The following is a 27,103-nucleotide window of genomic DNA, read 5'->3' on the forward strand; positions in this document are numbered from 1 at the left end:
AGAATCGGATGCAATGCTAGCCAACAGCAATCAACGTCCCCACAAGATAACTTTACAAACAGACAATAAATCCTCAAGCGCAAATGGGTATATCAGGTAACAAAACGTGCATATTTACAGGTGAACATACCAAGGTCAGAGGGATCCCTTGGCCGGGTCGGCAAAGCCGGATCTGGACCTAGCAGCAGGGGCACTGATCGCCGGCGATGAAGGGTGAACATTGTAGTTGTCATTGATACCTTCCCGGGGCCGGTCCCAGGTACGAATGTGTCCTTTATCTGTAGTGTCAGCTATCTTTGCAACCCATTCTGCACACAGCTCGGGCAGTGTGACGCTCACCTTCCAGGGAAGATGTCATGATGGAATCTTCTTGGAATCCTAACCAGTAGATAGGGTCGAGTCCGACACTCTTGGACTATCAGAAAATTAGCTCCCACATCTTTGTGCAACGAACGCCGGTAACAATGGGAAACACACCATGATAGGCGGCAAGAGAGCCGTCCGTGCTCTCGGTTCGACCGCATGACGGACAGTGTGGTCATAATTACTGTTGAGATCTGCCGTCCGTTGTGAGTCTGATCTCACGCGATTGCCAGCACTATCGGCTCTATGGCGATTGGTATGTTGGGTGTTGGAGGGAATCAAACTGGTCCGCTGACGAGCACTAGCCTGATGCTGTTGGAGCGCACGTCAGCTGTGAGCGAAATTTATTGCCTGGCAATCTACATCTGTTGACATACCACTCTCGGCCGATGGAGCATGCCCACACTAAAATCCCAGAGGAGTAGCCTGCAATCGTCCCCAACGCTTCCAAACCTGTAAGTCCTTTCGTCACATCTCCAAGGATCAAAGGCAACTGTCGAGACCCAGGAATTATGGCCCTGGCATCGGGCAACGATTTTGCGCTCTGGGAAGGACCATATTGTCACGAGATCATCCTGGCCACCAGTGACGATATATTTGCCATCGGGCGACCAGCAGACGCATATTAATCCACCATAATAACTACGGAAGATATCAAGGACCCTAGCATTCTATTAACAATTTCATTCCGCGTTTAGTGCTTTGCCGAAGGGGACAAATATCAACTTACTCTTCTTTTAAGTAATCCATTACTCGCAGAGACCCATCCTCCAGCACGATGGCCAGATGCCGTTGGTCCGGCGAAAAGGCGAATTGAGAGATCTTTTGGTTGGCTATTTTCCATAATGCTACCGGATTGGTTTTCTGGTTCCTGGAGTTAACCGATTTGAGAACTTGTAACGGATGTCGTCTCGACGGTTTGAATGCCTCCGCCGAGGGGCTGCTGAGTTCAGGGGTAAATAGAGCGTCTTCCTTTTCTTTATCATATACCACCAATTGCCCATTGGCATGTGCAGCCATGAACAAATTTTCTGATCCCGGTATCCATTTGATATGTGTCACCGGGGAGTTACTCACCACCCCGTTCTTATTGATCCGGGCATACTTCTGCGTTACTGGTTCATACCAAATTATATCGCCCGCAGATGACCCCATGACAACGTCAATGTGCGATGTACTTTTCGTCAACTCGTTGACATCATGGCTTAGCATGTGTGCTTTGGTGAATAGGATTTTTGCAAGCGGCTCTTCCTTTTGCTTTGAACTCAAGTCCAGCCATTGGAATGCGCGGTTGATATTGGCGAAAGCAAACAGTCCGTCAATATTCCGGTCGTTAAGTCGCTTTGTGGCAGCCTCGTGAGTAATGACTCGAGATACAAATGAAGAGCTACTCTTAACAATGTTATTCTTTGGTTTCCTTCTTTTGTTTCCTTCTTTCCCAACCGGGGCGACTAGCGCAGGGTTGCCGTCTCCAAATGGTGGTGCAATCCCACTGTCCTTCAGTGGAAACACCGGGGCCTTATTTCGATTACCTAGACTAACCAGTGACAACTTAACGCCCGTTGTTGGAGGAGTGGGAACCGTCGCAAGTGGGTTTGGATTTACGATCGGAGCTTCGGATGGGTGTGGAGGGGGCGTTGCGAGGTGCAGGTCGTCCTGAAGGTGATAGGTTCCTGAGGCAACAAGATGTTAGCAAGATCAATACACCGAAGAATTTCGTACAACGCACCTTCTCCGACTTGCAACGGACAGCCACCCTCCGGTGTGCTAATTATATTGTTGGTTTCTACGACTGGGACTGCCATGCCATTTGACGCTCCAGCTGCGTAGGCAACCGGTACGGTGTACCTAGGCGGAGGCGGGGGAAGAACACTAAATCAACGGTCAGCTAAGGGGACGGGATGTCGCAACGGTATCGTTAAATAGTATGGTTGGCATGTGGATAAAATCGGCAGGAACAATAAATCGGCAGGAACAATAAAGCCACTTTCATTGCACTTCCAACAAGTCCGACGACAACTCTGCAGCAGAGGCTTCTCCAGAAGGCAACCAGATAAGAGGGGAATCTGCACTCATAAACTGTGCCGGGACAGGGTGATTCTTACAACATGGTTGCAAATGCAAGTTAATGGAACCAAGTAATGCTGACGGATTGGCCACGCAATTGGAATGAATCCTGGCCCAAGAGGGCACTTAAAATGGTGCTATTCTGGGTGATCCGAGACACAAAGAAGAAATTAATTAAATAGCAAGGGTTGCAGACGATGGGTCCAGGATAGTGAATAGGATTAGGAGGAAGCTGTAGTGTAGTCCTTAGGTAGTGGCAGCGTCGAAGATGAATAGAGGGTTTTAGACACTGCAGACACTGCACAGCCAGCCGGAGTATGACGGTGCACCTCACAGTGTCGGGGATCTTGAGAGAAGGCGGCTTTCTGGGGTTGGCCGGAGGGGATTACCCAAGCGGGAATAGTGCGTCTCTTCAGGATTAGTATGCTCGGCTCTGGATTGCTCACGCTACAATGTAATTAAAATACACACTGCAACTCTATCCTCACTTTACTATTGCTATTAACCGTATCTAGATATAGACCCATGCATAACGAGATTGTATAGAAAGGGACAAAGAAAGACTCCGATCACGAAGAACAAGCTGGTATTCTCGATCAGCTGCCAAACCGCCTTCTCAGTCGATCCTTGTACACATCCTCTTCCTCCACCTTCTTTTGAATCAGTTTTTCGGCTCCTACACACCAGTACGGACTGACGGTCCGGTCAAACACACGCTCGGTACAATGATACTCACAGAAAATGCGTTGGATATGCTTGTTAAAGACGTGAAGAAGCCCCTTCAGGCTATTCGCGGCTTGAAAGTACCAGAAACTTCCTCTACTCCAGCATTCCCTCATGACTTGCGCCTGGAAAGCATTGAAGCCTTCGATTCATATTTCTTGTTTTTAGAATGCATCTATGAATTCAATGATAATTCTTTCGAAAGTGTCTAGGTGCTCTCCATGCTCAATGTCATCAATCGGCCGGCCAGTCAGCCAGTAAGGGGAGTTCGTAGTTCAACTGGAAAAGAACATGCCCACCCTAGATATGTGCCATTCTTCGTCGATTCTAGGAAAATGCTCCTTGGGGATAAAACGCGGGGACATACGCTTTTCAGCGATCTCTCAAGCATTATGATTTCACTTGGTCGTACCCGTATGCCATAGATTGGATCACTGAGCCTGGACAATGATGGTTTAATCAGTTAAACAGTCGGCCTTTAACACTACGGCTCTAAACAATCGACAACTAAGGCATTCCCACGATCTCTAGAGACTTGGTCTACCGGTCTGTGGAGCTGTATATTTACAGTGTCATGACAACCGTATTTACTATCAGCCAAATCTATCCATGTAATGAACCATAGCAAGAGCAAGTTGCTGTCTTGACTATGATGCGTGCTCTGCTACGTCATTTCGTTTCCCGCCAATACCGTAATGAAACGTACGTCCTCATGGTGACGGATCTTCATCCAAGTAATATGTTCATAGCTAACGACCATGTACCCGGTAGTCAGCCTGCTCACACGCTGCAAGCTGACATATAGACATGTTCTGGGCAAGTCCAACCACGACCGTATCGTAAGAGTTATACGCCAACGGAGTCGAGGGAAAAAGGCACTAGACGTACGTGGCACTGCGGAATGCAGTTTTTCATCTATATTTTCAGGATTATTTGCTTCCCCGACTTTAATCGGTAGGGGATTCGTACAAGAACGCGGTCCTCGGACGGTTAACACAGGCCGGAATGCAGGCATTTGTAGCTGCCAAATAACTAACTAATTTCATCGACAACCCGGCAATGTTTCGCACGAAGATGGAAAGAAACCACAGCTTCGATGTCACTCTCATGGGGGATAAGGTACGACCAGAAATCCTTCTGCTTCTGCGGATAGTCTAGTCGATGTAGGATATTGTCATCGTCTGTCAGGGCGTCTTCCAAGGAAAGCTGTTTCCCCTGAGAAGAGGACGGGTTACCATTCTAAATAGTGCGAACTATTGGAGGGAGAATAAGCACCGCAGTAAATAGATGGCCGAGACTGGTGCACTGTGTATTTCTCTGGTAGAACGCTCTAATTAAGTCTAGATAGACAACGGGGCAGACGAGAGCTGATAACGCCAGGCTTGGCGGTTTGACGGTCTTTGGAAACACGAAAACAGTGGATTGTAACTATTCTGGTTAACTTTGGTTGTTTCGATAAAATCCCCTCAAATGAAACCCCGAAGGATGTATGTACGGTGTAAAAATTTAGCCATTGCGCTTTTTGCAAAGTTCGTTTGCAGTTGGTTGTTGGTCGAGTCGGAGCTTGGGTAGCGGATGGAGCAGTGTAGCCTCAGGTTTCAACTCTACCCTAAGACAGACAATAGATCACTAATCATCCCCTAGTACTCTAGGATAGGAATGAATCCTCTCAGACCATAACAAGTCAAATCCTGCAATACCAAGCATGTATACTGGAAATGTGTCTGCCCAAGAAAGAGAACCTAATCGAACGACTCCGCCACTCTACGCCTGGAGAGATGTATTCTGCTGATTACTCCGCCTTCCTTTGTCGATCACCCTGCCAGAGGAGATAATAACCGACCCTAGAAGAGCTATTATTCTTCTCTTACATCGACTCCCTACCTATCCAGTATTTCTTCGACCCGGTGTGGTTCGGCACTTCGGACTAGCGCTCGGGGCCCTAGGTAGGAACCTGATCTGATATCCAAACCAGTGTCAGCCGTCATCTTGGCCCACTTCCGGTCGCCCCCATTCGGTCTTAGACCCCTGTCGCAGGACCCTGGCTAACGAACTTCACCATTACCATCATCCGATCGCTCTGACTTCCCCCCATCGCACCTCTTGCATCTTGCTCCTTCGGTTCTTTTGAAGAACACAATCAAGATGCCTCTCGGGATACATAATCCCCTGCCTTCGTCTCTAGGAAGTACGCATCACACCCACTCCAATCGTTTTTCCCCGCATTTTCTCGTGAAGTTCCAAGCTGACGTTACTCGTGCTGGGCAGGCGAATGCAGGAAAGCCGGCAAAATTCTTGCTTCCTTTATCGACCCAAAACAAGCCTTTGGACCTGACAAGGTTATACCTCCTGAAATTCTGGCCGGTGCTAAGGTAATAGACTGAAAAACTCGAATTGTAATTGATGGGAGGTAACGTTCCTGCTGATCAATCCTCCTACAGGGTCTGGCTATCCTCACCATCTTAAAAGCTGGTTTTTTGGGCTCCGCTCGTTTTGGATCAGGAGTAGTCGTCGCTCGTCTGGCCGATGGAACTTGGTCCGCTCCGTCAGCAATCGCAACTGCAGGTGCTGGGTTTGGAGGGCAGATTGGATTCGAGTTGACTGACTTCGTCTTCATTCTCAACGATGCTGCTGCTGTCCGAACCTTTTCACAGGTAGGAACCCTGACTCTGGGTGGCAACGTTTCCATTGCGGCAGGTCCGGTGGGACGGAATGCGGAGGCTGCGGGCGCAGCAAGCACAAAGGGTGTGGCCGCGGTATTCTCGTATTCGAAAACGAAGGGACTCTTTGCGGGTGTGAGTTTGGAAGGAAGCATGCTGGTGGAACGGAAAGATGCAAATGAGAAGCTCTACAATAGCAGAGTGTCAGCCCGCCAGCTGCTCAGTGGAACGATCCGACCCCCCCCAGCCGCAGACCCCCTTCTCACCATCTTGAACTCCCGCGCCTTCTACGGTAACGGACGATCCCAAGGCGACTCTATGTACAATGACATCCCTGTCTACGATGACCGACATGATGATGTGGTATGGGAAGGACGGCGAGGGGAAGCATATGGAGAAGGCGCTCGACGATCTCGGACAGGATTGAGTGACGCGGACGACTACGAGTACCGAGATCGGCCCCGTCGTGCGAACACGTGGGCCGATGATGTGTACGACCGGCCTGCGGGAGGCCTCGGTCGTTCTTCTACTACCCGTTACGGCCGCAATGATAGCTCTGACACTTTCGGCCGTAGTCGCAGCAACACAGCACCCTTTGGTGAGGATGACTATGTATATTCGGATCGCAAGCCCAGCCGGCCTACGGCACCCAAGCCAGTCTTTGGGCAACGAACAGGACAGGCTGCGGCTCTGCGTCAGGATCAAGCAATTGCCTTGTTTACTTTCGATGCCGACCAAGAGGGAGACTTAGGTTTCAAGAAAGGGGACATTATCACGATTCTCAAGAGGACCGACAAGAAAGAAGACTGGTGGACGGGTCGTATCGGGAACCGGGTCGGCATCTTCCCTAGGTAAGGGCGCATATCTTTTCGTAAGATTAGGAATGATCCTATACTGATCTATGACTTGCAGCAACTATGTTGAGACATCCTAAAGAACTCACTTTGTGCTGGCTTATACGGATTGGCCTTTGATGATCCGAGAGTATCTACCCTTATTTGGTCGATCTGCCTTTGCCCCCTTTCTTGGTTGTAGCACCCTTTTTTTCTTTTTTTCTTTGTTTATCTTTTCTTTTTATGGTACTTTAAATGATTCCGCATCGTTCTAGTCGTGCAGCTGGAAACCACATACATACTTATGCTCCTTCAATTTTCTTCTAAGGATTCTCTTCTCAGATTTCTAGTGCAAGCGATGGAGTCGTTTCTGCGTGGATGGGCGTGGCCAGCCTGGGATGATTTTACTCCGGCTGGAATTAAAATACCTTTTGTATATCTGGCTCTGATGAATCTTTTTCTGTCCATTTTCTGCCCCTCTTTGTTTTCGTTGTGTTTATTATTGTTTGCCGTATGGGCAGAAATCGGATCGTATCATTATATGCTTGGAGGTTAGGATGACAATTCCCCACTGCGTTATTGTGTTGTGAATCGATTGCATCTTTCTGTAGGTCAACTCTTTTCCGTCTTCGTTTGTTCACCAAGGCGTCTGTTTGGTATTATGACATATCCTTTGCAACGGAAGGGTTGAGACAAGGAGGCTCGGCATGGAGCGTTGTCATAAGTCTTCAGCAGACATAAGACATACTCCCCATGGAGATGGCGCATTCAGGATGAATCTATTTCTACCATCCGACAAATCAAGCAGTATCCCATACATAACCATTCAGCGATTCCAGTAAAGGACTTGACTTGATGTAGTAGCTGGAAAGAGTAGTACGCATGTGCTGTAACAGACCTAGTGGACCATAGACAAAACCGTAGCGTAGACACTGTATGGACGCCAACATATTACATACCCGGAAAACTATGCAGTGACTAGTAACTCTACTATATCTACATTCAGCATATCTTTGATTACACATCCTTTACTTTTAATCAATGTACTTTGGCCTTCTTCTATGGGTTTTACTAATGTTCAGATCGTCAAGAATGACAGACCGCCCATTGTTGAATATTCTTTGGACTAGAAAAGGCCCAGCCTACTGTGCTTCCAGCTTTCTGGCTTTGATTTCTCAATATCCGCTCGTCGTAACAATACTAGGTTTCCCGCGGCCAAGAGAGGTTGAATATGATATTCTTTGCTGTTTAATAAGCTGGGTACTGATGGCCTGGATTATCGCCAACATATTCTTATTCACCAGTGTGAGATTCATTAAGGGATATCTAGCCTTAACTTCTTTACATTCTTTACCTCACTTCCTTATTTCACTTCCTTCGGCTTATTTACTGGGCAAGGAATGTACGGTTTACAGAGTGAAAGCAATTCTGCTTCCATGTTACGAAGCTTCTGCCACCTTCGATCAACTATACAATCCAGTTAATTAAAAGAGGAAAATATTGTTTTAACTGCAATATCCACGAAGGTTATTATACAAAGGATATCATATAAATTGCTTGCCACTGGATACATGGAACCCCCTCTCGTCTTCAATACAGATCTGCAGTTGTCAAATCATGGAGTGTCGAAGATGCAAATTCATGGAAAGAGATCGTGCAGTCTTTCGAAACGCCTTCGACTTCGCCGTCCATACAAAAAAAGACGTAGGTTACAGCAGATCTTGGAAAACTAATCTTGAAATTATTGTTGAACCCGAAAGTGTCGTGGGAATACGTGCCGCGTCCGGTACCCAATAGCAGAGGTCATTGACCTTAGAGGACAAGAACTATTCAATGTCGCTATCATGGGTTACATTAACTCGGTACCATTTGTTCAGCGACATGTGGATGGACTTCTCCAAGACTTCATAAAGAAATACCCAGACTTAAAAGACTCCAAAGCCCCCTGGCTGCATTGCCTGCGAGTGTCTTACGTACGGCCCAGTGGCTTGGCTTATGTCCCTTATCTTCTTACTTTTACGGCTTATGTCTGATAGTTTCAATGTGGATGTTTTCGGGAGCAGAAGCATTTCTTCGCTACAGCATATCCGTGATTTGGCATAAGGAAGTGTGCCAGCAAAGTGACCGACAGTCATCTGATCCTTTCCCCTTCCGGACCAAGCCAGACCATGAACAAAGAACACGAGACTGCAGCGGAATCGGCAAGAACCCCAAGAACATCAGGATTCATTCCAGAGGATTCTGGGTCTTAACTTTCTAGTCCTCAACATCCTCCCTGGCACCGTGATACGGTATGGTTAAAGGGATAGGGACTAGGCCTATTAAGGGAGACACGTGAACTGTAGGAAATACCCCGTGAGTCTCAGATGTGTCTGGAATGGATCTGGAGTTCCAAGGAAGTTTGTCAAGCCAAGATTCTGGAGAATTCCAAGTTTTGGTTGTGCTGAAGACGTGAACGTATTCGTCGATTTCAGTCTCGGTTGTCTGGACGTGGCGATATCGGCTGAAACAACCGTTCGTTGTTGGGTAGAATAAGAGGGATGATATGAAGTATAGGACTACAACGATGACGGCGTCAACACGGATCTGTCATAAAATCATGTGATTAAAAGGGAGCATGTCTAGTTTAATTTTTATTCGTTTTTGGTTGTATTTTACTCGTCCAGTGATAGCTTAGCATTGGCTTTCCTCGATGATACTGTAACTACTAACTAGTCATCGAACTTGGGACGGTAAGCTCCACCCCAAGCCAGGTAACTGATGTCTAGACTCAATTAAGTAGCCGCTACAAATAATGATGCACAGAGATGGACCGGAGAACGACCAAGCCAGCTGTGGTTAGGGCTACTTTCATCAATCGAAGTATGCTTTTAAAGTAGAGGCCAGGCAATACACGGGGGAGGGGGAACATGCTGATCACCGATCGCCCATCGTCGCAGTGGCCCTGATCGTCCCTTGCTTGGTGGAGCAGATGCGGTGACTAAGCGTCGTCATTGACAGGATCCAAGACGGAAGAATGAGCGGGAAAGTGTGTTCTGGAGGGGTTGAATTGATCATGTAGACTGGGAGTTGGGGAGTGAATGCAGCATCCAAGAGCATAAGAGAGATAGGATACTGGGGCTGAAACGTGACCGAACAGCTGTTCCTATTAATTATACTGTAATTAACTATACCCAATAACTACTAAGAATATAGGAAGTACAGGTACTAATATTATTTGACCACCGCCCAGCCCATCGGACCAACCATCGTTTCGAAGCCGAATGGTTCTTTCCCATCCTCTCCCACTCTCCAATCCATCCATCCTCAATCCAATCCAGTCCAATCTAGGTACCACACTTCTCGCAGCCTCGCCGCCTCGCCCTCCATCTCTCTCTCTTCTCTCTCCATCTCCCTCCATCTTTTTCGTTATTCTGCCCCTTCTTATCTCCTTTTTTTTTTTTTTTTTTTTTTTTCCCCCCCCCTTTTTTTTTTTTTTTTTTTTTTTTTTTTTTTTTTTTTTCCTTTTTTTTTTTTTTTTTTTTTTTGCCCTCCCACCATTCTTTTCGTCTTTCTTTGCTCTTCCTTTCTTTTTTCCCCTCTGTTTCACTCGCTAGGTTCATTACTACAACACGCCTGTTGGTCACCGGATGCCTAGCAGTCATCCTCATTCTCTCTTTCCTCCCGTCACCCTGGTGGTTGCTCCTCTCCGACGACATTTCTTCCCCGCCTCCATGATTCCATGACCGCTATCCTGCTGTTAAGTCTTTCCGCCCAGGTGGTACATTGACCTCCTTCCTCCAGGCGAGATTCCTATCGCCTTTTAGTCCTCATCCTCGGCCTATTTCGGGATATCTGGCTCTTGAAGTTCCCAGACAAGTTGTTCTCATGCAGGTACGTTGGTTTCCTCTTTGTCCCCCTTCCCTTCTTCCGCTAGCCTGAGTTGCTTGGGGTTTAATGTCTTGATTTTTGTCTGTACCTCCAGCCCTCCTCTCTTGCACTAGACTTGCCTTTTTCCTTAAAAAAAAAAAAAAAAAAAGGGTTTAAATAAATACCCCTTCAACACAAAGTATCTCAACACAGCGTTGTGAAATTTGATTTTTTTTGCTGCTTATGTATGCGAATCGTCTCTGAACTAACCCCTGTGCCTTCTCCAGGCTTCACCAAGACCCTCTGAGGCTGGAGGAGGATATGCGGCACGGAGAGGCCATGTGCCTCAACTGTCGATTAGTGACCCAAGTCACCATGTCACGGAGGCAATCGGTCATATGTACGAAGACGATTATGACAAAAGGGATTCGAAACGCCTTAGCTACATCTCTTCCCCTCTGAGCGAATCCATCTCCATTATCCCCCCGAAGCTCGCGGGAGCCGAATCGCCCTCTTCACCGCAGTCGTTACAAGTGCAAAGCCATTTGAATGAAATCAACAACAATAGGCAGGTCAACGGGCAAGCCCGCTTACCCGTGGGTGCCAAATCCATAGACAGCGCTAGCCCAACGTCCCCGAGCTCAACCTCATCTCCCGGATCAACCGACACAGCCACCACGTCCTTCCCGCTCAATGATATCGATTACGAATCCGACCCTGCCGCCGTTGCACAGGAGCTCAGCAATTTGGCTGCTATTCGGCGGATGTCGATGGATGTAGCAGCTGCTGGTGATCCGGATCTTCCCACCTTTAGCCCCAATTTCTCCGTGCCATCGATTGCCCCCTCCCCTTCGGCCGATGAAAACGATGCCTCCCGACTCTTTTGGGTCCCAGCTCGCTTGCATCCGGAGCTGGCTCCCAAAGAATTTAAATCTTTCTTAGAAAGCAAGGCAGATCATATCAAGCGGAAGTCTGGTGGTGATTTCTCACTATTGAGTCCAGATCGGCAAGGGTCAAGCGGAAGTCTTCGACGCAAGAAGTCGATGCTTTCTAGGCAGATTGATGCTTCAAACGGTTATACAGATGGCGCAGAGAGACTGGAGAGGAAACGATCACAGTCCAAAGCGGACTCGTTGGGCCCCAACCTGCAAGAACTGGAGACTCTGGTGGACGGCCCAATACCACGGAGCCAGAGCTCTTCTATATTGGATGAGATGCAGAATTTTGGGATCTCCACGGACGAGGATAGGCCTATCCTCCCACCAGCTCCCCCTGGTCATAGTCTTAGACGTTCTACGAGAACTCAGTACAGGAAAGCAGGAAGTCTGAAAAAGGGCGAAAAGATCCCCTATTCCAAACGGCTTGCACGGTCATCCGAAGCAAACGAAGGTGCCTCGATAATTACCGCATCCGGTGACCAGCCGATCCTGGGCCTAACTCGAGTATCGACAGATCCCACTCCCAGTGTAACACGCGCCCAAGCTTTGGCCAAGTCTGAGCAGATAAAATCCAATACACCAAACGAGCTAGCCAACCCCGCCTTTGGCTCGACCTCAAACCAGGCACAGTCTGAGAATGACCCCTCGGATGAATCTCCATCGGCAGAGTCCCGACATAAGACAAGTACATCATCACAAACGCGCCAATGGCATTCTCGTATCAGCTCCAACGGAAAATCGGCCCTGAATACCCTCCCAACAGAACAGAAAATCCCAGAAATTATTGAAACGCCGCCTCCTGATAGCAACGTAGCACCGTCTACTCCCCCCGCCTCACAGTCGATGTTGATCCCCGGCCGTGGATCCTCTTATGATCCACCATCCGGGTTGCCTGCAAAGAGCCAAACGTCTTATGATCAAAGCCCATCCAAATGGTCCTTGCATAACCGCACACATGGCAAAGAGAGCACACCAACTCTCAACGAATTCGCCAACACCCCCCAACCTCTCCCTGGAAACACTACCCGGACGGACAGCCTTTCGTTTATTCCTACCTTCTCCGAGGATCGGAAATCGGAAACAAAACCAGAAGGCAAAAAATCCAAGGACAAGAAGGAGACGGAAGGTGGTCGGAAGTCGAGCTGGCACTGGCTGTTGGGTTCGGAGGACAAGGACAAAGAGAAGGACAAGAAGAAGGATAAGGACAGCGATTCCAAGAAAAGCAAATCCAAAATCGTTGATAAGGTACACGACACTGCACAGGCTCTGCCTATGTCTAGCGATTCTAGCCAGCGTGGGCGGGAAAGCGTTGTGCTAGATCGGCTTGATCCTAAACTGGAAGAGGAACGCCGCAAAGACCACGCCCGAAGGAATTCAGGGGAGTCGAAGAAAGAAAAGGAGTCTGGATTGTTTTCCTCGATTTTTGGAGGCGGTAGAAAGAAGGGCAGTGGGGACGGTCATAAGAAAAGTTCTTCTCGAACTTTGTCTCCCGAGCCGCCAATCCGGGAACTTCGACCAGACGTCGACTTTCCTTGGACTCGATTCTCTATTCTGGAAGAGAGGGCTATTTATAGAATGGCCCATATCAAACTTGCCAACCCCCGACGCGCGCTATATTCCCAAGTTTTGCTCAGCAACTTCATGTACTCGTACCTGGCCAAGGTACAGCAAATGCATCCCCTGATGCTCGCCTCATCGGCGGCGCAGAGGCAACAGACGAGTCAATCGGATGAATATCAACAATATCAGCGATATCAAGAGGTGAGTAATTGGTTTCCGTTCGCCTTGGTGGGCGAAAACGACGCTGACTTTCCTAGACTCAGGAACAACAATATAGCGACGGCTCCTATGACGGTCATCAGATGTATGATTATCATGATGATCAGCATGACCAATACCGGGCACAGTCACGGGGCAGTAAACAAGGATTTGAAAACGGGACTGTATACGGCCAAGGGCACTATCAGTATCGACACGATGCCCATCTAGATGACGATGATGACGATATGTGGTGACAGGAAACAGGAGTATCCTTTTTGCTACTGTTAAATTCTTCTGCAGCGTACGAATACCCCTAATTTTGTAAACTCTGGTCGTTTTCCAACTTTTGTACACTGATCACTACTTCCCATTCTTCTCTCTCTCTCCATCTCTCTTTTTAAATTCTGTTCGTCAGTTTCATGCTTCTGTGAACAGTGGATTCGTTATACATGCACAAGGAGAAAAAGAATATATGATGTGGCACTGCACTGTGTCTATACTTCCTCTCTTTGCATCCCATCTTCCTGCATTTCTATATAGCACACCCCTGAGTCCTCTACCATAGCAGGATAGTGCAAGATATGACTCGTTGTCTTGAAGAGGTTTTGGTTTGTTTGCATAGCGCCTGGGGTTTTGTTTGTACTCCACCTTTTTGTCTCTCTGGATGCTTTGCCATATGTCCCTTTATTTTTAGTGAGACTCTCTATGGACATATGGTCTAGTGTTTGCTCTGTGGCGTTACCTGCCTGTCTCTAATTATCACTGGTGGCGGGTTTGGCGTGGTTCTCCAAGCAACACGGACCTGTGAACTGGTGAAATCTTGCGGAGTTCTGGCTGCTGCAAGATGCGGCTCTGTATAGACTTTGTGAAATTTATTCCACAGAACAAGTTGAAGTTGAAATCCACAAATATTTTATGCTGCCTGGTAAGAATTATATAGTTAAGAGCCTCTGTCAATGGATGTGGTTTTTTGTCACGTGACTTGTATCCCGCGGCCCGCGTCATCGTCGCTGGCAATGCCACCTCCGTATCCGCTTCCTATTCACCAAGCACAAGCCTCCGGGGCCTATTATTGTCTATCATATTATATTTCATCAGTTTGGGGGGCAGATACTTTCTGGCCATTGCGAATAAGCTTCCAGAAGCCAAAGAGATATTTGGATTTTCAGTCCAAGGACACCACTACCAACAGGATGGGAGACGCCTACGAACGAGAACAGTATGACACCCGTCCATTTTTCTAGTCCTATATCACTTTATTTGTGTTATGGTATACTGTCTATTCTAGTGTATCATCTTTGATTGTCAACTTTCTATAATCTAAATCTACTAACCCCATACCAGACAGAACAATGCCCTCCTCAACTCTCTATCTTCCAAGGTATCGGCCCTGAAATCCGTAACCATCGATATCCACGATAACGCCCGGGACCAAGATACGCTTGACCATTCGGTTCGTCTCCCTCCTTGTGCAAGACACCGCTGTACTGTCATCTCGGAATATAATGGATATCATTTTCTAACGGGGTTATTTTATTTTACTTAGAGCCAAGTCTTCTCTTCCCTGTCCACAGGCCTGAAAGGTAGCGCAAGTCGGTTAACTCGTATGGCACGACAAGGTGATACCGTCGCTGTGTTGAAAGTCGCGGGGATAGTCGTCTGCGCCGGGTTGGCGATTTGGGTTATTTTGGGGTGGATTTTTTAGATCCTTTTTTCTATCTTTCTACATTTTTTTGCTGAAAGGAGTTCAGTGTTCGTTTTTTTTGTTACTATTATCAGTATTGTACAGTGTTGCGTTGTATTGTTGGGTTGGGTTGGGGTGAAATTAATCGTGTCTAGTCTTGCGGGTCGAGACAGGACTACGGAGTAGGTATGAACTGCCTTACATAACTCGCTGGCTCGCTGTTTAATTGTGGGCTTGATTTGATATACTGCTAGCAGTTTCAGTGGAGAGTACTAATAGTACTATACAGGTAGATTTATGTCTTATGGTTTAGTGTCTTTATACGTTGACCTGGAAGTGTAATGCCTTCTCTGTGTCGTGATATGATAGATATGGTTTCTCTTCTGAATGGGATGAAACAGCAATGTGACAGGTCCGTTCATCTGCTTTGCCCTTTGAACCAGCGGCTTGAAAACAGTCAATGGGTCTTGGATCTGAAGAACAGTTGAAGAGTTCAAGAAATATGCTGTTAATATCAGTGATGCTCAGTATAGCTTATATAAGATTATGTTCCAACTTGTTACTACTGTGTAAAACAGAATATACTTATAGGACTGGGTGATAAATGTCACAATGAAGGTGTATACACAATGAAATAGAGTCTTATTTTACAAGTACAGATCTAATCAATACATCTATATACTTTGTATTCTGGGAACATCTATGTAAGAACTATATGTATATTGGATGTATGTATGTACTATTTCATATCGGAAAATACTATCACTGTCTTGTCTAGAACCATGGAAGTCTATATAGAAGAGATTCAGATACTATTGTTGTGCAATGCGGAGTATTGTTGTATTGATTTGCTATAGATCTTCTCAAGGATTGTTTGATTAGTTTTTCTTGCTCTTCTATATCTCCATGATTACAGACCAATTCACATAGGTAGGGATTTCTCAAAGTCTTATATTTGGTCTTTATTTGTTGTGTAAATATCAATCTCTAGGAATAAGAAGTGTCGATTTTTGATAGTTTCTTAGATCCCTCGCTGCGAAAGGTTATGAATGATATGCCATTGGAAAAGTCGAAGAATTCTCAGCTGAAGAAATGAGGAGACATTCTTGGACACTATTATAAAGGGATACTTCAATGGCGACCAGCAGATAGAAACACGGCCGGATCAATGATACTGTGACTGTCCAGTATATTCCTGATGGATCAGATACAGACGATTACAATAGACCAATACCACTACCTAGGAACTCGTCTTCCTAACAGAGGAGTCTCTACGATGTTAGGACAGAGTCATGGTCACACGGGATCTGGTTCCCGTGTCGCAAAAATATTCCCGATCTGAACTTGCACATCGTCTCACGGGAATTATTCTGATCTCTTCAGAATTCCTACCCAGACATGCTCATGGACTCCAAGCTCGACACTAAATATCAAACCAAGTACGGAATACTGCGAGCACGTTATCATCTTTTCATTGGAAACAACCCAGCTACGTAGCAGGATCACATTCGGTAAAAACAGCAATGACAGTGCCGGATAAACAGTTTAAGAAATATTCCACAATCCAGCCATGTATGGATAGGAAGAGCCCTATTGGCCCAGTTTTTGATAGCCAAACAATAGTACTTCATAGTTAGTTCATGTTGATGTTGGTAGAGGTGGAATGGAATGTTCGCAAAAACCATTGTCCTTTTGCAGGCGCCGGTGTATTGTTCAGGCCAATCCAGGCTTCATGATAACTTGGTGGAACCACGGCAGAGTCCACTTTGGAAAGGGCACCGCAACTCCCCTCCGATAGCTTTTTTTTTTTTTTTTCCCTCGGGTTCCCTAGAAAGTGACTAAGATCTGTAGGGTGTTGGGCACACGGGAAGCTCTTATCTTGAATTGTGGGTTTTGAGTTGCACCACGTCTGTGCACTGTGTTTACTTAGCTCTTGACAGTGTGACATGCTGTGTAGCGTCCCTCAGCGCTCCATAAAGAAACAGGAATGTCTGATTGGCAGGATTTTTATCTTCTCACTCGTATTGTGCTGGGCTGTATTCCATGTAGATAGATGGAGGGGGCCAAAATGGCAAGATCGCCAGGTATCTTTCTCTTTTCCCTTTCGCAGGATTGCCTCCCGGTACCTAGCTTCTGTGAGCCAATGTTCAACAGCTGATAGTGGTATCAAAGCTTGAGTTGCATGCGACTTAAGCCATGCCGAATGGAGACACCGGATTGCGAAACCCTTTAAACCATACTCGGCATGCCGAAGGATCTCGACACGGAACAGTCGGCATTCCGTATGCAGTATTCTAGTATCAGGGTGATACATAGTGGAATGGCAAAAATGGTGAAACAACTGCGTGCTATGTTGCATTCATCCTAGCCCTTCCGGGAAGCATTCCCAGCAATGTTGTAGGCAGCAGTCACTTGTGACGGTCGCTGTACGCAGAGACGTGCATCTTGTGGAATGCCTTCCTATTTCGAATATCCCATAGCTTACAACCATAATGCGCTTCGACTTGATGATGCATTGGAGTATGCAAACTACGGTGACTTACGACTCTATTTTTCTGCATGACCTTCGTAATGACAGCACCATAATTTAGCGTGTTCTTTGTCGTCTACATCGGCCCACTTTACTGACTTTTCTGGGCTTAAATGATGTGACTACTGGCTGGTCCTGCATATCATCCCTGGAAGGTCTTGTTTTGGATTTTCGGCTCACCGAATGTGATCCTAAGGGAAAAATAGATGGATGGTTCCACGATCTACATGATCTGTACCTTGGAAGACCAAAACTTTCGCCAACTAAAATTTGCCGAACAGTGGGCCGACTTTTTCTACTTATTTCCCTCAACCCTGTTGCCCTAGGCTGAGTAAAATGTTGCTCAGTCGTGATATCAGCGCTCAGTTGCTTGCGTCAAAATATCAACCTGCAATGGTCTAGGCTATCTGAGGAAACTCATTGGGTTTGCGGCCCGAGAGTCTCTTTCCCAACAAGCATCATTATTACGAAAGACACGTCAATGGATGACAGTCTAGAACGTGGTCAACTATCATTGTATGAAGTATAAAATCCATTCTGATAATGACTTTGTTGCATGTGGTTGACACTGGATGAAATTCGGGTGGCACTCGGACAGCGCTACCCGTTCCAGCTACCCGATCACATGCAGGCCGGCAACACCCGATTGGGTCCGTAAGGCTGTATTTGAGCGCTATTTTTTACCTCTCGACTTTGCAGGATAGACGAGACAGGCAGCATGCCTAGATCAATGATTTGTCTCGCTTCTAATTGACAGAGTGTTGAGTTGTCCAGATTATCAGATACACGTGTCCTTTTGGTTATACTTGCACACGTGTAAATACATGTGAAATAATGATGATGCCTTCAGGACCGGACATACGTAGGCAATTGTTGACTACAGGAAGAACCTTAACACTGTACTCCAGGCAACCATTGAGATTATCCAGCATCAGTTTGAGTCCATATGACCATGCTAGATAGGATGATCACTTACTCTCCTTCTCCTTTTTTTTATTTTTTTTATTTTTTTTTAATTTTTTTATGGTTTTCACATGTTGGGGATAGACATGTGAAGTCGACCAATATGCTAACTGGCTGGATCAATAATTTCCCGAGTTGATCCGCAGCCGTTTTCTAGAATATTCATTACATTTTTAGCAGCCTAGTTACTGTGGTCTGATTATCTGATCAAACAAGAGTCAACATTATTCATAATTATGCTCAGCTTATGTGGAGCGGAGCCGTGAATAGCTGGCAATTGCATTGCTCTTGCAGATGTTTCCACATGCATCTCGCATCACTCTCCACTTTAGGCCCAGCTTGCGAAGCTGAGCTTAGCATAAGCCACCTAACTATCTATTTCAGGTGTCGTCGGAAAGGTTACTCCGTATGGGTTCCAGTTTGTACTGGGTTTAGTCTCCCATCTTGATGCGACTACTCTTCCCATCACGGTCCCAAGTTGGTGAACTGTATGGCGTGGGATGTCATGCCACCTCTCTGGACTTGATCTGCATGACCATATGACAAAATTCTCCCATGTATGCAAAAAAGGTACCTTCAAACTGTCCTGCATGCTCCGATAAAAAATCATTGTCGGCGGTACGGAGTACCAGGAGGGACGATCAGCTCTTGGAATTGTTTCCTCCGATGGCTGCTGTGTAACATTCTACAAGTTCTAGGTCCGGGGTTGTAGAACAGAAACTTACTCGCAGTGAGGTGCTTACTCCGTACTCCGTAGTAGATGCTAGATACTTTGTAGGTCCGTCCGAGTGTAGTTCTGAACACATGACAATGACACCCGGCTGAAGAAGAGATGCAGAGGAATCGGCTGTTTCCGCAGGCTATCGTGTCCCTGGAATTTAGACTAGATCGCGAATCATGGGGCGCGATGATCCCGAGGTACGCCAGCCTGTCTGCCTGTCAACCCCTTCGAAGAACCAGTACGAAGCATTGTCTGGAAAACTCACTGGTTGGACCCCAGAACGGATGGTATTGCGAGCCAAGAGACAATTTATTACGGATTATTTCTCCTTGTGATAGCCCCGGCTATCCGAACCTCCACCCAGGGCCGATGGATCTGTATTGCAACTTGGACTATAAAATCCGGCGATCCCTAGACAAGTCACTATGGAAATGGTGGAACATTTATTCGGTTGTTATTCCTAAAATTCTTAGAGTTATTTTCAGAGTGAACGCGACAACAACAGACAGAACTCCAGTTTAACTGACAGCAGAACTATCTCGCTGCATTTGTGGTGACCTCATTGGCATTTCGTTTTGGTATGTACTGTATGAAAGAATGGGCTCTGGCGTAACGCTCTGTATTTCCACCCTTGTATTATTACTTGCTCTTCCTTTGCCTTCATCCTAACTACTCTTTGTTCGTGAACCATCGTTGTGAAGAAAGATAGGCTGATGCATTGGACCACTCTGATTTCATTCATTCATTCCTTTTTGGGCACTTGACCTCCATGGCCTCAAAAACCCCCATTCGTCCTTTCTCTTTCTCTCTCTTCCCTATCTCTAGACACCTAATACTAACACCCGATTCCGCCCAGGTCCGCGTTTCTTTCTTCATTCATCACACTGTTCTATCTTTATCAGCGCGGCTTAGTCAACCGGATTTGCGAGACATCGCATCATCGGTCATTCTAACCTGATAAGCCCAAGAGATCCGCTCTCGCCACTTCCAGCCAAAGTTTTTGCGAGATACGGTGACGGAAACGGCCTCTGTGCCCCCACCCGCTGCAATCTATCCTTGGTGGGACCCGTTGTCGACCGGGCTTGTCTTGTCTTGTCTGTGAATCTGGTCAGCGAGTGGTAGATCAGTAGGTTCCATTCGGAAGAAAGGGCAAAAAAAAAAAAAAAAGTCCGTCTTATCTGTGTCATACTATTTTTTTTTTTTTTTTCCCGCCGTTCGGGGAGAAATCCGACCTACTTTCCAGGTTTTATTACCGCAGTATTTCCCTCTTTTCTTCCTCCATCCTCCCAACCATTCCATCGCTACCCACCCTGGTTCCCTTCTTACCTCCTAACAGCTGCCTATCTGCAGCTGTTAGTTGAACTGTCATGGCCCTCAGTTTCTTCAGTGGCGGAGGTAGCTCAAGTTACGCGAAGTACTTCGATATCCGGTGAGTCGAAGAACGCCACATGTATCCCGAGAACCCGAGCTCGCATCGGAGGTCACTAACCCGTTTTTGCCTTCCAGTCTGGACGAAGATTACATTGTATTCCGAGGCGGAGAACAAGAAGCCGCTAGTGCTCATTTGAGTGGGAAACTGATTCTTTGTCTATCGGAGCCCCTGTCAGTCAAGCACATTCGACTTCATCTGACCGGTATATCCCGTGTTTGGTGAGTCATTGCTCTGCACACCTATACAGCACAAGCCCAAGGATTCAATGACTGATTCCTGATTGTAGTTGGCACCTACCGTCCAGCTCCGCTACTGGAGGCCGAAAGTCATGGAGGGAGCGCGTATTCTATGAGAAGACATGGAGTTTTAGAGATCCGGGCAAAGGCAAGACGGAGATCCTTCCTGGAGATAACTATGAATATCCCTTCGATGTGGTTCTTGAAGGCTCGATGCCGGAGAGCGTCGAGGGTCTCAATGATACCTACATAACGTATCGTTTCAAAGCGGAAATTGGACGCAAGTATGCGAAGGATATTGTTGTCCGCAAACCTCTGCGTATCATTCGGACGCTAGAATCCAGTGCTTTGGAGCTCTCCCACGCAATGGTAAGAATATCTAAATTCTCTGTTTTCCCTTGGCTCACCTTTTGATTCGCAGTCGGTGGAAAATATTTGGCCGAACAAAATCGAATATTCCATAAGCACTCCTACGAAGGCGGTCATATTCGGGACCACTATCCGGGTGGACTTCAAACTCATTCCCCTTTTGAAGGGACTGAGAATCGGACAAATTGTTTCCCAGCTTATTGAGAGTCACGACCTCACTCTTAACCCCGAAGATCCTGACTCCATACGAAATACCTATAAAAACACGAGAACTATTTTGACAGATGAGCATGAACTGGATGCGGAAAATGGTTTGGAGATTATCGATGAAGCCGCGGAAGGGTATCAGTTCTCGCGCCACTTAGATCTACCTAAGACCTTGACCCGGTGTCTGCAGGACACGGATACGAGAGGTATCAAGGTCAGGCACAAGTTGAAATTCCGAGTTCAGCTACTTAACCCTGATGGGCATATCAGCGAGGTATGAGCATGTTCATATATCCATATTTGTTTTTGATGTGACGTTTCTAATTTATCCTTAGTTGCGAGCTACCCTTCCTGTCTCGGTCTTTATTTCTCCGAACCTCGCTATCGACGATAACAACAATCTAGTTGACCAGACACCTCAGTCGGCTCAGAGAGCCATCGATGATCTTGCCCAACAGGCTCCGCCATTGTACGGTGAGCACCAGTTCGATCAATTGTACAGTGAGCTTGATCCTGCTGGATATAGTACTCCGGGACCTGGAAGCGGACCAGGCACGCCATTCGGCACCCTTAGCCGCAACCTTTCAGAAGAAAACCTTGCTTCTATGAATGCTTTGACCAATACAGATATTTCCGCATCGGCTTTGCATAGCCGTCTCTCGACCCTTCACGATATCAGACACAATTATCCATCGCCGTCCGAACTAGATCATCATCAAAATGCTGATGGTGAAAATCGCCGATTGGGTCTTCCCCCGGATTATTTTGGTCCTTCGTCGGGACCCAACTCCCACAGCCCTACGAGTCCCGGGTTTTCCCGCCGGCCCTCTGATGAAATCGTCCATGAGCACGACCATATACCTTCTGGAATGGCCACCCCATTCCACCCCCAGTATGCAGAGGTGGAGTCTCTCAGTCGCGTCCCAAGCTACTCGACCGCCGTTCGTACTACTGTTCGCCCTCGGGATGCCGACTTGCCAGACTATCAAGCTGTAATCGCCAGCGATTTCGTCATCCCGCCTCCCCAGTCGCCTCAACAAGCTTACATTCGCTCACCTGGACGTGGTAATGGAGCATACTGTCCTACCGCGGATGTACTCCACCTCCGCCCGGAGCTTGTTCACGGCCCCGAAGATAGTGATCGACGGATTCGTATCATGCAGGCCCGGGCGCGAGTTTGAGGTGCTCCAGTGGTCATCTTCACTCAACACTGTGATGCTCCGAACTTGAGAGCTGGCTTAAGTTGCCAAATCGCTCACGAAATTTTATGATACTCTTGGTGCTGGGTGCCGAGACGCAGCAAATTTAGAAGGTATGCAACATTGTGAGACCCCAAAGAGGTTGCATATTTGTTGCTTCCTGTATTTGCATTAATTTTACAACCCATGGCTTTAAAGGCGTGGCTACGGCTGGCCGATTGCTAGCCGATTGTGGAATTTATATGTTTATTTATTTATTTCACGCACATACACATCGGAGAGATTCGGGCTCGGCGTTTACGATTCATAGACAGGATTGGGCATATAGGGTAGGGGTTTTACTCGGGGGTACTGGGATTGGGACGAAACAAGATGAATGCATTATTTATGTACAGACATCTTATGTATTTGCAAAGCTATGCGGGGCTTCTTGCCCTATATTGTTATAATATCAACCTTTTTCTTTGTCATCAGAAATAGATAAAGCCAAAGTATGATATCATTGATTTGTGGTACTAATTAGTATTTGGACTGAAGAAACTATCCATGGCACAAGAGGCGTTCCTGAGGGGCAAAAGGATGCAGGCGGTGACCTCATAGTCTCAGGCCATCGATCACCTCCACTTTCCCGACCTATATTTTCTTCTCTCATCTCCCCTCCCTCTCTTTGTTCCCTTTTTCATCTCTCATTGAACTCAGCTGGATTGCCTAATTTTCTTTCCTTGATTAGACAGATCTACTGGCTTTGGATCGCATGTTCTCGGAACTCATATGTAATGTTTATATATCGCCTGGTATCTTGGTAACGGTCCACTCCTCCCGCGCTTCGATCGTGAAAACAACTGTAGTTAACGATAATCGCACCTAGCCCACCTCATCAGTCCTAGTCTCCTCAATAGCGCCACACCAGATTCCGACCCAGTTTTAAATATTAATTGCTTCTCTTTCCCCCGAGCAACCGTATCTCAGTCCTTATCTCACAGATATTGCACCTTACTTCGAAGAGATGTCTGCTACAAGCAGTCCAGTGGAATCGAGGCTCCCTCATCGGTCCGGTACCACTCGGAGCTCCATTGGTCCCGATCGGCGAGCTTCAATGAGTGACGATGAAGCGATTCCAGGTTCTGATAGCAACGAGGTAGGAAAGCTCCTAGTCGATTTGAGATAGAGCTCTCCGTGTTGTGCACTGTGCAATTGCTAACCGTCGGTCGCTCATAGACTACAAATCTCCTCCTCGAACGTCTTCGGGCCTGGAAGCATTTGTGTGGCTATTTGGAAGACTACGTTGCGGTGACGGCCAAGGTACAGAAGTCTCAATCGAAGGACTATGAGAAGATATTGAAGGTGTGTGCGACCAATTCGTTCTCAGTGGCTGGACGATGCTGACCAAACGGGTGGGTCGCCGTGGATATAGACCGTCAGCGATCCATTGAAGGAAGGACATCATTTTTCTCCGAGCGCTGGAGGAGTGTCTTCATGGTTCGAGAATATCCGTACCAACACTCAGGTATGGCCTCGCGCCTAGTTCGCCCCACCCCTTCCCCGTTTGAGAACAGCTGCTGAGGATGATATATTGATTTTTGCTAGGGAATGGTGAACATGTATCTGGAATCAGAGAAGAACCTGAAGGGCTCCATCACCCCGACCCTGGAGCGTCTTCATAAAGAGATCAAAAACAAATCGAAGGAGCTGCAGTCGGGGGCTTCTAAGAGCTCGAAGGCTGTCGAAAAAGCAAGAGGCGTCACTCAAAAGCATATTGAGCTCCTTGCTCAGCATAGCGCATCGTTCGATGCAGCCGCAGGGACCAAGCTTGACCAACACCACGACCCTTATATTCTACGCCGGGGCATCAACCACCGCCTCAACAAACAGGTTATTGAGGAGAACAACAACCGCCAGGATATCATTGCAGTGCAGAATAACTTTCAGCAATTCGAGGCGCATGTTCTGCAAACCCTCCAAGCCACCATGGAGCAGTTCGTTGTGTTCACGAATAATCAGCTCGACCGCCATCGCACCATGTACACGGATATACTGGGTACTGCCCAACGCATCCCTCCAGACTTTGAATGGGTCAACTTCATCACCCAAAACGACACATCCCTGGTCAACCCGGATGCCCCGCCCAGGTCTCTGAGCAACATCACCTTCCCCAATCAGGACCATCGCGCGACAAAGCCACTGATCGAGGGATCCCTGGAACGGAAGTCTCGCGCCGTCCTCAAAGGTTACAGCACCGGCCACTACGTCGTGACCCATGCTCGGTACCTCCACGAGTTTAAAGATAACGATGATTTCCGCCGCGATCCCACCCCGGAATTATCCCTCTTCCTCCCCGATTGCATCATCGGTGCCATTGACGGGAACAAGTTCAGTGTGAAAGGCAAGGATGTGTCTAGCGGGAAAGTTGGAAACGCTTTCCACACGAACACCGAGCTGAACTTCAAGGCTACCTCACCCAATGAGGCCGAAAAATGGTGGACTGTAATCAAGGACGCAACCCGGGCTCCTCCCTTGCAGACTAGCATGGCCACCCCACCAGCTGCCATGTCGTCGCAACCTGCTAGCCCGGCTGTCGTCATGGGCGACGTGACACCACCCGCATACACCGAAAAGACCAGCGAGGCAGCCGCCCATGGCCCCAGTGCCTCAGCCCAGGCAACCCAGGCCGCTCCCTCGATCATTCGTGCTGACACTGCGAAGTCAGTTCAAAGTACCACCTCTACTGGCGGGGTAGCCCCTGCCAGCGAGAAAATGTGAATTGATGCAGATTTACAATACATCCATACTATGATCATGGGGTCCATATTCTATATTCCATGTGTTGAGTCTCTTAATGGTTGATATGTACCTCTCTTTTTCTTGTTATTTTAATTCATGGTTCTTGGACCGAAAGCAAACATTCTCCATTTCAGTTTCTTCGCTTCATATATTATTCGTACGTACATTACTTTATGATCATAATATATATCTTCACGACCTTGCCATATAGTTCGATGTTTTCTGTATGTACTAGTTCAGGCTGTTCGAGAGTAGGGAGGAGTCATTCCGTTTCTCGCTTCATGGATTGTAAAGATAGGCAGGAATCATGAACCACTTGATTAATCAAAAACCAAGCGTGGTATATCATGGATTAAATACATAGTAGCATCGCTCAAGATAAATGAAAAATGTGTAGAAGTATCATCCCTGGTTCGTAAACAATGTCGTACAAATAAAAATAAAAGGAATCAAAAAGGGACAAAAAGAAATGGAGTCCTGTCTAAAAATCTTCAGGGCTTTCGAGATCCTCTAGTTTTTGACTGAGGAATCTTCCCAAAGCCGCTGATTTGGACTCCAACGCAAGGAGAATAGCCGGAGATGCGGACAGGTTTAAACTTGACAGACGCGCCAGGTCGCTGCTGCGGTCGATTTCGTATTGCGTTTCCAGGTGTGCGTCACCTTCCATGTTAGAGCCGCTATGACTTCGAGAGATGGTATTTGGGGTCCCCGTGTGAGGGGAGGTCTGATTGGCAGACGGGCAGTTGGTAGTAGGGTTGCTCATAAGGAACTCCGTTGTCGCGCTTGCATCTATTCCGGATCTGAAGCCGTTGGCGGTGGTCGTAGTTCCCTGTGTGCCATTCAGGGTAGGACTTGTGCCTTGTCCTACGGGATCGATTTTAGACGGGCCCATGGCAGCAAGGAGAACCTTGTCTGCGATCTGGGTAACAACGGCAACCAGGTCCTCGAGTTCAAAGACGATTGAACCCACATCACCAAGTGACACGGATTGGGCAGTCACGTATGAAGATGGATGACTAGCGGGGTTGACGCCTGTTAGGTTACCACTCGAAACGTTCTTGGCATAACATGTGTAGGCAGCACCGTAAGTTGCACTCAGGTTGCGTAGCTGGCGTAGGGGCAGGGAGGAGGCGGAGGCGAAGATAGCTCCATTAGTAGCAAACACTCTGCACCGCACGAATGACTCGTCAGCAATGACGCGGAACCCGAAGTAGTGAGACGTATATCATACAGAATGGAGGTGATCTCCGGGGGCGAAAGGTTGTCCTCTAGCAGGTCACTGAGGGCCTCCGCATCCAGCATCTTGATGTCGGGTAGACCGGGAATCATGGTGTCGGAGAGGCTGTGGAGTGTGATGTGGGGATAGGAGACTTGTTGTTCGACGATCCAGTCCTTGGGTGGTGACCAAGAGCAGTCTTCAGGAAAAAAGAAACTGTTATCCCAGTAGTCTCTGTCGTCGTGGTCGTACTCGATCGGCTCGCCAGAACACTCTAGAAGGTTTTGTGCGTATTGGACTTGGCTTTGGGCCCAGTACGGACAGTATGGAATATCATAGATGCTAGTTGGTTTCGGCTGGCGCGACTGACCAGGTGGAACTGGATCATGATACTCAGCCATTTTTGTGGTCGGGTGAAATAAGGCAGCAGAGAGAAGAGCTAGGCCACGGGAAAACCTGGGGGATTGAGGGGGAAGCGGAGAAATGAAGAATCTTATAGTCCAGAGAAAACAAATATGATGTTGCGAGTCAACCGACACGAAGTACAAGAAGAATCGGTGGCACAAGAGAT

The 27,103-nt window shown here is 47.3% G+C and overlaps 6 protein-coding genes across 6 annotated transcripts; 4 read left to right on the top strand and 2 right to left on the bottom strand.

The window, feature by feature from the left end:
* Positions 1-135: 135 nt before the first annotated feature.
* Positions 136-3,269, bottom strand: ATNIH1004_008560 (WD40 repeat domain-containing protein; the record flags this gene model as incomplete). Its single annotated transcript, XM_033573168.1, has 7 exons — positions 136-272; positions 340-415; positions 478-675; positions 741-1,026; positions 1,094-2,036; positions 2,093-2,235; positions 3,064-3,269. 7 exons carry the CDS (start codon positions 3,267-3,269, stop codon positions 136-138), a joined length of 1,989 nt encoding a protein of 662 aa, XP_033423720.1.
* A 2,029-nt stretch (positions 3,270-5,298) lies between these two features.
* On the top strand, positions 5,299-6,668 carry ATNIH1004_008561 (SYLF and SH3 domain-containing protein; the record flags this gene model as incomplete). Its single annotated transcript, XM_033573169.1, has 3 exons — positions 5,299-5,341; positions 5,422-5,525; positions 5,595-6,668. The coding sequence occupies 3 exons, from the start codon at positions 5,299-5,301 to the stop codon at positions 6,666-6,668; spliced, it is 1,221 nt and encodes a 406-aa protein (XP_033423721.1).
* Positions 6,669-10,513: 3,845 nt separating this feature from the next.
* On the top strand, positions 10,514-13,448 carry ATNIH1004_008562 (putative telomere silencing protein Zds1; the record flags this gene model as incomplete). Its single annotated transcript, XM_033573170.1, has 3 exons — positions 10,514-10,519; positions 10,783-13,194; positions 13,251-13,448. The coding sequence occupies 3 exons, from the start codon at positions 10,514-10,516 to the stop codon at positions 13,446-13,448; spliced, it is 2,616 nt and encodes an 871-aa protein (XP_033423722.1).
* Positions 13,449-20,459: 7,011 nt separating this feature from the next.
* Positions 20,460-22,517, top strand: ATNIH1004_008563 (arrestin family protein; the record flags this gene model as incomplete). The annotated part of the gene is made up of 5 exons (XM_033573171.1): positions 20,460-20,521; positions 20,599-20,742; positions 20,811-21,129; positions 21,182-21,610; positions 21,672-22,517. The coding sequence occupies 5 exons, from the start codon at positions 20,460-20,462 to the stop codon at positions 22,515-22,517; spliced, it is 1,800 nt and encodes a 599-aa protein (XP_033423723.1).
* Positions 22,518-23,541: 1,024 nt separating this feature from the next.
* ATNIH1004_008564 (PH domain protein) lies at positions 23,542-25,295 on the top strand (the record flags this gene model as incomplete). The annotated part of the gene is made up of 4 exons (XM_033573172.1): positions 23,542-23,673; positions 23,754-23,879; positions 23,950-24,042; positions 24,123-25,295. The coding sequence occupies 4 exons, from the start codon at positions 23,542-23,544 to the stop codon at positions 25,293-25,295; spliced, it is 1,524 nt and encodes a 507-aa protein (XP_033423724.1).
* A 502-nt stretch (positions 25,296-25,797) lies between these two features.
* Positions 25,798-26,933, bottom strand: ATNIH1004_008565 (uncharacterized protein; the record flags this gene model as incomplete). The annotated part of the gene is made up of 2 exons (XM_033573173.1): positions 25,798-26,482; positions 26,548-26,933. 2 exons carry the CDS (start codon positions 26,931-26,933, stop codon positions 25,798-25,800), a joined length of 1,071 nt encoding a protein of 356 aa, XP_033423725.1.
* Positions 26,934-27,103: the final 170 nt, after the last annotated feature.

This window comes from Aspergillus tanneri, assembly GCF_003426965.1.
Source record: "Aspergillus tanneri strain NIH1004 chromosome Unknown AapTan_6_pilon_pilon_pilon, whole genome shotgun sequence".
Taxonomy (NCBI): domain Eukaryota; kingdom Fungi; phylum Ascomycota; class Eurotiomycetes; order Eurotiales; family Aspergillaceae; genus Aspergillus; species Aspergillus tanneri.